The sequence below is a fragment of the Ylistrum balloti genome, unplaced genomic scaffold, assembly GCF_031769215.1.
Source record: "Ylistrum balloti isolate Yb309-2 unplaced genomic scaffold, AGI_CSIRO_Ybal_v1 Utg371242, whole genome shotgun sequence".
In the NCBI taxonomy this organism is placed as follows: Eukaryota; Metazoa; Mollusca; class Bivalvia; order Pectinida; family Pectinidae; genus Ylistrum; species Ylistrum balloti.
This window is the reverse complement of record NW_026782672.1, coordinates 289,507-302,500: the sequence shown is the minus strand read 5'-3', so window position 1 is coordinate 302,500 and position 12,994 is coordinate 289,507. Positions and strand designations below refer to the sequence as shown.

Sequence of the window (12,994 nt, the reverse complement as noted above, 5' to 3'; positions counted from 1 at the left end):
CTTCATCTTATAATACAACCAGTAGAAGGTTAGTGTGTGATATTTCGATGAGTACACTGTCACATTCATCATATAACACAACCAGTAGAAGGTTAGTGTGTGATGTTTCGATGAGTACACTGTCACATCCATCATATAACACAACCAGTAGAAGGTAAGTGTGTGATATTTCGATGAGTACACTGTCACATTCATCTTATAACACAACCAGTAGAAGATTAGAGTGTGACGTCACCTCCATCTTATAACACAACCAGTAGAAGGTAAGTGTGTGATATTTCGATGAGTACACTGTCACCTTCATCTTATAACACAACCAGCAGAAGATTAGAGTGTGACGTTTCGATGCCTACACGGTCACTTTCATCTTATAACACAACCAGTAGAAGGTAAGTGTGTGATATTTCGATGAGTACACGGTCACATTCATCTTATAACACCACCAGTAGAAGATTAGAGTGTGACGTCACCTCCATCTTATAACACAACCAGTAGAAGGTTAGAGTGTGACAATGACTACACGGTCACCTTCATCTTATAACACAACCAGTAGAAGGTTAGTGTGTGATATTTCGATGAGTACACCGTCACATTCATCTTATAACACAACCAGTTGAAGGTTAGTGTGTGATATTTCGATGAGTACACTGTCACATTCATCTTATAACACAACCAGTAGAAGGTAAGTGTGTGATATTTCGATGAGTACACTGTCACATTCATCTTATAACACAACCAGTAGAAAGTTAGTGTGTGATATTTCGATGAGTACATGGTCACATTCATCTTATAACACAACCAGTAGAAGATTAGAGTGTGACGTCACCTCCATCTTATAACACAACCAGTAGAAGGTTAGAGTGTGACAATGACTACACGGTCACATTCATCTTATAACACAACCAGAAGAAGGTTAGTGTGTGATATTTCGATGAGTACACGGTCACATTCATCTTATAACACAACCAGTAGAAGATTAGAGTGTGACGTCACCTCCATCTTATAACACAACCAGTAGAAGGTTAGAGTGTGACAATGACTACACGGTCACATTCATCTTATAACACAACCAGTAGAAGGTTAATGTGTGATATTTCGATGAGTACACTGTCACATTCATCTTATAACACAACCAGTAGAAGGTAAGTGTGTGATATTTCGATGAGTACACTGTCACATTCATCTTATAACACAACCAGTAGAAGGTTAGTGTGTGACAATGACTACACGGTCACCTTCATCTTATAACACAACCAGTAGAAGGTTAGTGTGTGATATTTCGATGAGTACACTGTCACATTCATCTTATAACACAACCAGTAGAAAGTTAGTGTGTGATATTTCGATGTGTACACTGTCACATTCATCTTATAACACAACCAGTAGAAAGTTAGTGTGTGATATTTCGATGTGTACACAGTCACATTCATCTTATAACACAACCAGTAGAAAGTTAGAGTGTGACAATGACTACACGGTCACCTTCATCTTATAACACAACCAGTAGAAGGTTAGTGTGTGATATTTCGATGAGTACATTGTCACATTCATCAGACAAATGACTAGTGTGAATCTCACTAGCACCGATGTACGTATTGAAATTGTAAGGAATCGACCAACTGCTTTTGACTGTTCTTTAATGCTAAGGTTGAAAATAGTGTGACGAGATGGCAAACAAATTATAGACCAAAAGACCATCTTGTGTATATTTTTTGACCTTAGGTCTTTTTGAACTTTCATCTGTTTACCATCTCGTCACACTATTTTCACACTATAGTGTACATAGGATCATAGTACAGCTGAAAATTTGGTCGATTCCTTACAATCTCCTACACTACGTACGTCAGTGCTAGGCACTCCACAACCGTGAAGTCATCGAATCGTCATACTTGAATATTCCATATATAGTATGAAATACTATTCCAAGTAATGAATGTAATTAGATGAAAGTTGGGATAATAATAGCAACCAGTTAGAAATTATTCTGAATTCCTGAAACTGGCGTCTGTACGTACCATTAAGGCTGCAAGAGATGTACTGTAAGACTGGCCAGTCGTAGTTCCGTACAGGTAGCCTCCGAATGTATGGGTGTCGTTAACGGACGTAAGCGTGTGAATTCCCTCGGATATTACTATGGATGTAGAGAACTCATGTTGCACACCCAGGAACATGTTCGTCAATGATGTCCAGGACAGACTAGTGCTGCTACCGTCTAATCGGAGATCGTCCGAATATCCCAGAGAGGAAATAACGACCGCGTGGTGTGTGTATGAAACCGGAAGTGATTTGGTCGGTGTAAGGAGGATAAAACTGTTACCGTAATTTTTTATTGGAGGAACAATCGTCATCGCTACATCACTCATTATATTATCGTAGTTCAGACTTTTATCGCTAAATAGGGCAACGAGAACGGGATACGACGATGTCACAATGGCGGATGAGCCACTTTCGGTTGATTCCAATTCTGTTATAACAAAATTTCCAGCCAAAGATACGTTATGGTAAAGACTATTAACGTAAACCTCATTGTTATCTGCGGTACTCACAATTTTTATAAAGTCCTTTTGTACTCTTGGATAAGTAACAACGATATATGACTGGCCTAGTTCCGATATGGGCGGTATTTGATCTAGGGCTGCGTCGGTTTCACCGTCGTTGTTTATAGACAGGTTAATGTTCCCACTGTACACAGCCACTGGCTTGGTGGCGACCACACGGATTCCAGTAAGGTCTTCTGACGAAGATATCACTATGCTCTCATACTGAGCTAAATCAAGATTGGCCGTATCTGTTCCCAAATAATGAATGCCATTTATTTCTAGTTCCACTTCTTCACTTCCGGGGAATAGTTGGATAGATGTGTCGGGGTACGCGGCTGCTATGACAAGAATGGCCTTGTCATCAACTGCAGTTATTGGACTATAAGTGACAACAACATATTCAGTTCCGAGAGTTTCCGAAGGGAATACGAGAATTCCACCAAGACTTCCGGTTTTCCCATAAGCTACTGACAGGATCACGTTAAGATTTGTAGTTATTATAATGGCAGTGTCTGTGATAACATTGACGGGGACGACTTCAAAATTCTGAATAACAATACTGACTCGATTTGATGGCGGTATTGAAAAACCACTTGAAAATTTAGAATTTGAATCATGTCTAATTATAGGTGTTTCAATGGTCCCAGAAATCGCTGATGTCATAGTAGGATTGGCAATGTGAATCTGGAATATCTCACCCGATGTTGTGAGCGTGAACGGCACGATAATGAATTCTTTACCTGCGTGGTCATGACACATCTGGAAAGAAATACAAGACAATATAACTAACCTCTTCTTCTCCTGAACGTCTTAAGACCTGCTCTCACATCATATATTAGACCTGCCCTCACATCATACATTAGACCTGCCCTCACATCATACATTATACCTGCCTGCTCTCACATCATACATTAGACCTGCCCTGACATCATACATTAGACCTGCTCTCACATCATACATTAGACCTGCCTCACGTCATACATTAGACCTGCCCTCACATCATACATTATACCTGCCTGCTCTCACATCATACATTAGACCTGCCCTCACGTCATACATTAGACCTGCCCTCACATCATACATTATACCTGCCTGCTCTCACATCATACATTAGACCTGCCCTCACATCATACATTAGACCTGCCCTCACATCATACATTATACCTGCCTGCTCTCACATCATACATTAGACCTGCCCTCACGTCATACATTAGACCTGCCCTCACATCATACATTATACCTGCCTGCTCTCACATCATACATTAGACCTGCCCTCACATCATACTTTAGACCTGCCCTCACATCATACATTAGACCTGCCCTCACGTCATACATTAGACCTGCCCTTACATCATACATTAGAACTGCCCTCACACCATACATTAGACCTGCTCTCACATCATACATTAGACCTGCCCTCACGTCATACATTAGACCTGACCTCACATCACACATTATACCTGCCTGCTCTCACATCATACATTAGACCTGCCCTCACGTCATACATTAGACCTGCCCTCACATCACACATTATACCTGCCTGCTCTCACATCACACATTAGACCTGCCCTCACGTCATACATTAGACCTGCCCTCACATCATACATTATACCTGCCTGCTCTCACATCATACATTAGACCTGCCCTCACATCATACATTAGACCTGCCCTCACGTCATACATTAGACCTGCCCTCACATCATACATTAGACCTGCCCTCACATCATACATTAGATCTACCCTCACACCATACATTAGACCTGCCCTCACATCATACATTAGATCTGCTCTCATACCATACAATAGACCAGCCCTCACATCATACAATAGACTTGGCCTCACACCATACAATAGACTTGGCCTCACACCATACAATAGACCTGCTTTCACATCATGCAATATACCTGCCCTCACATCATACAATAGACCAGCCCTCACATCATACAATAGACCTGCCCTCACATCATACAATATACCTGCCCTCACACTATACATTAGACCTGCCCTCACACCATACAATATACCTGCCCTCACATCAAACAATATACTTTTCCTCTCCCATACATTAGACCTGCCCTCACATCATACAATATACCTGCCCTCATATCATACAATAGACCTGGCCTCACATCATACAATAGATTTTGCCTCACCCATACAATAGACCTGCCCTCACATAATACAAAATACCTGCCCTCACATCATACATTAGACATGCCCTCACATCATACATTATATCTACCAGAATGTTCTATAAACGACCTTGGTGACGCTGTAATATATACGTGCTAAAACAAATTACAGCAGACCTACTAAAATGGTCTAGAATATACATACTTGTATGCTGTATAAATGACCTGCTTGTATGCTCTACAACAGATCTTCTTGTTTGCTCTACAACAGATCTTCTTGTTTGCTCTACAACAGATATTCTTGTTTGCTCTACAACAGATCTTCTTGTTTGCTCTACAACAGATTTTCTTGTTTGCTGTACAACATACCTTCTGGTTTGCTCTACAACAGACCTTCTTGTTTGCTCTACAAAATACCTTCTTGTTTCCTCTACAACAGACCTTCTTGTATGTTCTACAACAGACCTTCTTGTTTGCTCTACAACACACCTGCTAGCTCTACTAACGGAAAGCTCTACTTCAATTTGAATTCACATCTCTATGGTCCACATGTAGATAGAAAGATTGGTATGCGGTTTTTAGATAATCTCGTCTTCATGTTCAGCTGAGTGTTCTACAATTATACTCACCTGGAGTGATGTGGGTTTGATTTTTTAATCCTTTTATCAGAATGCTTAAAATGCTTACATAAATAATTAACATACAGCATAACTAAAACTGTATAAACTGATGAAACTCCATCACCCATCTGGGAAGTACTTCCTTTCTATTGAGTCGGGTCATCTGGGAAGTACTTCCTTTCTATTGAGTCGGGTCATCTGGGAAGTACTTACTTTCTATTGAGTCGCGTCATCTGGGAAGTACTTACTTTCTATTGAGTCGGGTCATCTGGGAAGTACTTACTTTCTATTGAGTCGGGTCATCTGGGAAGTACTTACTTTCTATATAGTTGAGTCATCTGGGAAGTACTTACTTTCTATTGAGTTGAGTCGTCTGTGAAGTACTTACTTTCTATTTAGTTGAGTCATCTGGGAAGTACTTACTTTCTATTGAGTTGAGACATCTGGGAAGTACTTCCTTTCTATTGAGTCGGGTCATCTGGGAAGTACTTCCTTTCTATTGAGTCGCGTCATCTGGGAAGTACTTACTTTCGATTGAGTCGGGTCATCTGGGAAGTACTTCCTTTCTATTGAGTCGGGTCATCTGCGAAGTACTTACTTTCTATTGAGTCTGGTCATCTGGGAAGTACTTCCTTTCTATTGAGTCGGGCCATCTGGGAAGTACTTCCTTTCGATTGAGTTGAGTCATCTTGGAAGTACTTACTTTCTATTGAGTCGGGTCATCTGTGAAGTACTTACTTTCTATTGAGTTGAGTCATCTGGGAAGTACTTACTTTCGATTGAGTCGGGTCATCTGGGATGTACTTACTTTCTATTGAGTCGGGTCATCTGGGAAGTACTTCCTTTCGATTGAGTTGAGTCATCTGGGAAGTACTTACTTTCTATTGAGTCGGGTCATCTGTGAAGTACTTACTTTCGATTTAGTTGAGTCATCTGGGAAGTACTTACTTTCTATTGAGTTGAGACATCTGGGAAGTACTTCCTTTCTATTGAGTCGGGTCATCTGGGAAGTACTTCCTTTCTATTGAGTCGCGTCATCTGGGAAGTACTTACTTTCGATTGAGTCGAGTCATCTGGGAAGTACTTCCTTTCTATTGAGTCGGGTCATCTGGGAAGTACTTACTTTCTATTGAGTCGGGTCATCTGTGAAGTACTTACTTTCTATTGAGTTGAGTCATCTGGGAAGTACTTCCTTTCGATTGAGTTGAGTCATCTGGGAAGTACTTACATTCTATTGAGTCGGGTCATCTGTGAAGTACTTACTTTCGATTGAGTCGGGTCATCTGGGAAGTACTTCCTTTCTATTGAGTCGGGTCATCTGGGAAGTACTTACTTTCGATTGAGTCGCGTCATCTGGGAAGTACTTACTTTCGATTGAGTAGGGTCCAAGGATACGCACAACAGTGTTATGGCGACGTACAAAGCCTCCATGTTAGCGTTGTTACATAACACACTGCAGAAGAATTGATGATAATATATAGTAAGTTAATTTATTTATAATTCTACAGAATAAAACATCACAGTCAGTTATGCATGTAAAACAGACTTAACGATACACTCGGGTAAAGCAAATAGAACTAGTGATAAAAATATTCTTTAAATGTTCTGTGGACTCTGCCAGAGATAAAACACAGTCTGGTGGAATATGAAGAGAGTTAATAATGCATTGAATCCTCTTGAATCCTGTTTAAAACACTGTGCTTTCTAACATTTTTAAATGTAAAACTGATTAAAACGAATTGACCGCAGATTACGACCAGGGGCAGTCAAAAACTTTATTTACGCATTTGAAAAGAAAGACATAGTATAAAAATACCAGCCTGTTTTCGAGGCTAGGGAGACTAAAATGTCTACAAGTGTCAGCGTAAGACAAGGAATTGTAATTAACGTGTGCCTTAAAAACATACAAAATTCCAAAATTTCCAGTCGGTGAATTAAAGATGTTTGGCAAGGAGACCAAATCTGACAACAGAATTCTGACTCATGACAAGACTAAGGTATACAGACCTTAAAACAGGTATTTTTGTAAAACAAGTACGTTTTGTAAAACCGAGCAAAAATGACCTGGCAACACTTCTTCGGATTCATTTTCCACATAGAACACCGATCATACACTCTATCTATATCACTCTGTAGCTACTCACACTCTGAAAGCGTTCTTACGCAAGTTTTATTGTCGTCTGCAAACATAACAGTTTTAGAAAATTTTGCAACAGATGGCAATTCATTGATGAAAACAGGGAAAAGTGTAGGCCCAAGTAACGCCCCTTTGGGCACACCAGAAGTTACCTCACACTAACCAGATTTTACCCCATTGACAGTGACACGTAGGAATTTGTCTTTTCAATGATTAGTAAACCAATCTAACATACTACCTTCTGAACACTGAAATTTTACCTTGTACAATAATAATATGTGGTTTACTTTGTCTAAACCTTTGAAAAATCAGTATATACCACATGTAATTATACTTTTTCGTCAAAGGCTTTGCAAATCTGACTGGTAAAATATGCAAGGTTTGGAACAGTAGAATGGTTTGGAATAAAACCGTGTTGCTCATGACATATAAGCGGATTTATAAAATTTGAAAAATGAGCATTTTGGAAATGAATGATATATACCATCGTTCAACAAACTGTTGAAAATGTTACACAGTGTTACACATAACAAATCAGCACACTATTTAAATACTACACCAGTATTGCTGTTCTAGCCACAAGATTTTTTTACATCTATTTGTGCAAGTGCCTTCTGAACATCAGTGCATTTCAAAACAAATGTGCTTAGAAGACAATCAAATTCATTTTTAACACTGTAGGAAGACGACGACGAACACTCCGAGACTGAGACAGTCCCCTCCTTCCGCTTTAACAAATTCCCAAAACGTTTGGAATTGTTTTTTTTACAGAATGTTCAATGTTGATGATATAGTCAGTGTACTTAGATGTTTGGAGAGATTTGAACTCCCTACGTAGAGTAGTAAAAATAACATACTCAAGAAAATCACGTCCTGTGTTGACGAGTTGTTAGCTGGGAGTAAACACAGACGAACATGCTGCTGCCATGTTGACGAGTTGTTAGCTGGGAGTAAACACAGACGAACATGCTGCTGCCATGTTGACGAGTTGTTAGCTGGGAGTAAACACAGACGAACATGCTGCCGCCATGTTGACGAGTTGTTAGCTGGGAGTAAACACAGACGAACACGCTGCCGCCATGTTGACGAGTTGTTAGCTGGGAGTAAACACAGACGAACATGCTGCCGCCATGTTGACGAGTTGTTAGCTGGGAGTAAACACAGACGAACATGCTGCCGCCATGTTGACGAGTTGTTAGCTGGGAGTAAACACAGACGAACATGCTGCCGCCATGTTGACGAGTTGTTAGCTGGGAGTAAACACAGACGAACATGCTGCCGCCATGTTGACGAGTTGTTAGCTGGGAGTAAACACAGACGAACATGCTGCCGCCATGTTGACGAGTTGTTAGCTGGGAGTAAACACAGACGAACATGCTGCCGCCATGTTGACGAGTTGTTAGCTGGGAGTAAACACAGACGAACATGCTGCCGCCATGTTGACGAGTTGTTAGCTGGGAGTAAACACAGACGAACATGCTGCCGCCATGTTGACGAGTTGTTAGCTGGGAGTAAACACAGACGAACATGCTGCCGCCATGTTGACGAGTTGTTAGCTGGGAGTAAACACAGACGAACATGCTGCCGCCATGTTGACGAGTTGTTAGCTGGGAGTAAACACAGACGAACATGCTGCCGCCATGTTGACGAGTTGTTAGCTGGGAGTAAACACAGACGAACATGCTGCCGCCATGTTGACGAGTTGTTAGCTGGGAGTAAACACAGACGAACATGCTGCCGCCATGTTGACGAGTTGTTAGCTGGGAGTAAACACAGACGAACATTCTGCCGCCATGTTGACGAGTTGTTAGCTGGGAGTAAACACAGACGAACACGCTGCCGCCATGTTGACGAGTTGTTAGCTGGGAGTAAACACAGACGAACACGCTGCCGCCATGTTGACGAGTTGTTAGCTGGGAGTAAACACAGACGAACACGCTGCCGCCATGTTGACGAGTTGTTAGCTGGGAGTAAACACAGACGAACACGCTGCCGCCATGTTGACGAGTTGTTAGCTGGGAGTAAACACAGACGAACACGCTGCCGCCATGTTGACGAGTTGTTAGCTGGGAGTAAACACAGACGAACACGCTGCCGCCATGTTGACGAGTTGTTAGCTGGGAGTAAACACAGACGAACACGCTGCCGCCATGTTGACGAGTTGTTAGCTGGGAGTAAACACAGACGAACACGCTGCCGCCATGTTGACGAGTTGTTAGCTGGGAGTAAACACAGACGAACACGCTGCCGCCATGTTGACGAGTTGTTAGCTGGGAGTAAACACAGACGAACACGCTGCCGCCATGTTGACGAGTTGTTAGCTGGGAGTAAACACAGACGAACACGCTGCCGCCATGTTGACGAGTTGTTAGCTGGGAGTAAACACAGACGAACACGCTGCCGCCATGTTGACGAGTTGTTAGCTGGGAGTAAACACAGACGAACATGCTGCTGCCATGCTGTTTATTAGAATGAAAAAAACGAGGCTACCTCGGTTACATAATCTTGCAGATTGATTACAGATTATTTAGGCGAAACGTAATAGTGTATCAACATCCCTCTTTCTTTAAGAAAAGTTAATACTTTGGATATTATTATCAAATCACCATACTATGCTGTACATGTATATTGTTGATAGAGTCTTTATGACTAGAGTTTGAGTTGCCAAGTGAGGCAAAATAATATTCTGAAAAGACTTATTTCAGATACTTCTCTAAAATAATTAATTCTACTGGCAGTGAAATAATAACAAAATGTTCAATAAACTCTGTAACATATTAACTAAATAAACGCTTTTTCAAACTATTTCAAATGTTTCAATCAACTTATTTGCCCTTATCAAAACACTGGAAAGAACTCTTATAACTATAGCTGACATAAATGTTCACGATTTTAGGAACCAGTCAAATTTACTAGTAGCGCACAAAGTCTTTAAAATAGGTTGGTTCCTTTCGTGTTCTCTCTGAGCGACGCGTTGGAACCACAGTGACGTCAGATTGTTCCACTTTAACAGGTAATGGTTCCATACTGTTTTGTTCCATTGTTTCAGTCTTCGTCTTGACGATCTCTTCGCTTGAAACATGTACATACTTATCATCATGTTCTAATGTTTTCCGTTCCGGTGATACCATAATGTTTCTCGATACAGGCGTGTTATTTACTTGGTTACCCTGACGACGTGTACATGGTGAGTTATCGCGAATAACTGCTTCCACCTTTGTAGGACGGAGATGCATTCGGTTTCGGCGATAGATTGCACCACTTTGAGCCTGTATCATGTAAGTACGATCACTATTGCATTCTATTACGCGCCCTAGGATCCACCGCTCATGTTCCTTGTGCTGGAAATACACACTCTTCCCTTCCGAAACACATGGTAAATCGCGAGCTGTTTTGTCATAATAACGCTTCACACTTTTCTTTCGCTGCTCGCGTTTCCTGGTCATATCCTCATCATTGAGAGCACGGGGTAAATGAGGAAGAAGCGTGCGCGTCTTACGACCGAAAAGCATCTCACTTGGACTTAGTCCAGTATCCTGTCTTGAAATATTCCTCTGTTCCATCAGAGCTTCGCATTGGTCCTCCTTGTTTCTTTCACATTTTAGCATGAGGTGTTTGATCACTTTAACAGCTGATTCTGCCTTACCATTTGCGCGTTGATGCTGTGGAGATGATGTCACGTGACTTATACCCCATAAATCTGTAAAGAGTTGGAATTCCTTTGATGTGAACTGCGGGCCACCATCAGACACGATTGTCTTTGGGATTCCAAAATGGGCAAACTGTTTCTTTAAGATGTTCACCACTCCAGTAGAGGTCACCTTTGAGAGGTAGTCAACCTCTATATAATTGCTATAGTAGTCAATAGTTACCAGGTACTGTCTTCCTTTTATTTCAAAAAGGTCAAGGCCTACTTTGCTCTATGGCGAATCTCCATCATAGTGTTGTTTTAGTGGAGGTTTGACAGATCTTGGCGCCATTTCTTGACAAGCCTCACATGTTTCCGCCATTTGCTTGATCTCGCTCTTCATAGAGGGCCAATATACAGTACCCTTTGCTCTCCTCATCATTGAGTCAAATCCTGCATGTGATTTGTGTAATCTTAATTTGATGTCGGATCTGAGGGCTTTCGGGATCACAACAGCTTCTCCCTTCACTACCAAGCCATCAACAATACCTAGTGTGTCTCTAATATCATAGTAAGATTTACATGTACTTAGGACCTTCTCCTTGGTGTCTGGCCATCCTGTAGTTATGACGTCAGCTAGCACCTGCAACTCTGGGTCGGCCAATGTTGTCTTGCGTATTTCCTCAAGTCGCACATCAGGTATATCCTCATGAACTCTTATGTTCATGATCCGCTGTCTTGCCTCATCCAGGAATGCTCGGCTTAGCGTGTCAGCAATGACTAGCGATGTGCCTTTGAGAAATTGGAACTCAACATCATACCTGTAGAGCTTCATTATGATGTCTTGTAGTCTCCTAGGAGCAGAACTGAGAGGTTTCTTTAAGATTGACTCCAAAGGCTTGTGAGCATTTTCTATAATCACCTTGCGCCCATATGTATATTGGTTAAAACGTTCGACTCCGTACAGAGTAGCAAGAGCCTCCTTTTCAATTTGAGCCCACTTCCTTTCACAAGAAGTAAGGGCACGGGATGCATACTCAACAGGCTTCCCGTTTTGCATCATAACCGCTCCAATCCCATCTTTGCTGCTATCCACTTGTATTACCAGTTCTTCGTCAGGGTTATAGTAAGCCAAGATCGGTGTCGAGGTAAGAGCCTGTTTCACCTTACCAAAACACACTTCATGAGATGACGTCCACTTGAAATCAGAGTCTTTCGTGTTAACTCACGCAGAGGTTCCATTAAAGTAGAAAGAGAGGGTAGAAATCTGGCCATGTACTGTACCATACCACAAAATCGACGTACACCCGCTACGTCTGTCGGACTGGCCATTTTGAGAATAGCCTCAATCTTTTGAGGATCAGCTCTGACGCCGTCAGTAGTAATAGTATGTCCGTGGAAAATTATTTCCTTTAGGCCTGTTGCCTTTTTTTTCTTCATTTAGTACGATGTTCCTTTCATGACACCGCTCGTAGAATATTTTCAGTTTCTGCTCGTTGTCTTTCAGGGCTATCTCGTCGGTTGTGCCCTTTCCCGTGATAATGATATCGTCAGCTATCGCGAAGATACCCTTCGAGAGCTTCATTCAGTTTCCTTTGAAAAATCTCGCTTGATACCTTTAAGCCAAAAGGAAGTCGTGCCCACCTGTAGCGTCCAAATGGTGTGATCATGGTAGTGTACTCACTAGATTTTTCATCGAGTCGTATGTGCCAAAAGGCTTCCTTAACATCCAGTTTGCTGAAGATGCGAGCATTGTTCAGTTTTGGAAGAACATCATCCAGTGTGGGCAGCTTGTAGTGCTCCCTCTGTAGAGCTGTATTCAGTACTTGAGGGTCTAAACATATCCTCAATTTCCCATTGGCCTTGTGGGCCACAGCCATTTGATTTACCCATGCAGTGGGTTTGGTGATAGGTATTAGGATCTTCCTATCCACAAG

General features: G+C 41.6%; 2 protein-coding genes across 2 annotated transcripts in view; both read right to left on the bottom strand.

Annotated features, from left to right (window-relative positions):
- LOC132561609 (IgGFc-binding protein-like) overlaps positions 1-6,723 on the bottom strand; it is a 9,508-nt gene extending 2,785 nt beyond the window's left edge. Inside the window, exons 1-2 of the mRNA XM_060226309.1 lie at positions 6,661-6,723; positions 2,016-3,299 (exon numbers count right to left, since the gene is read on the bottom strand). Of these exons, the coding sequence (XP_060082292.1) occupies positions 2,016-3,299; positions 6,661-6,723 (1,347 nt within the window). The remainder of the gene's footprint in view (positions 1-2,015; positions 3,300-6,660) is intronic.
- Positions 6,724-9,914: 3,191 nt separating this feature from the next.
- On the bottom strand, positions 9,915-11,039 carry LOC132561617 (uncharacterized). Its single transcript, XM_060226317.1, has one exon. The coding sequence runs from the start codon at positions 11,035-11,037 to the stop codon at positions 10,342-10,344; it is 696 nt and encodes a 231-aa protein (XP_060082300.1). The 5' UTR covers positions 11,038-11,039; the 3' UTR covers positions 9,915-10,341.
- Positions 11,040-12,994: the final 1,955 nt, after the last annotated feature.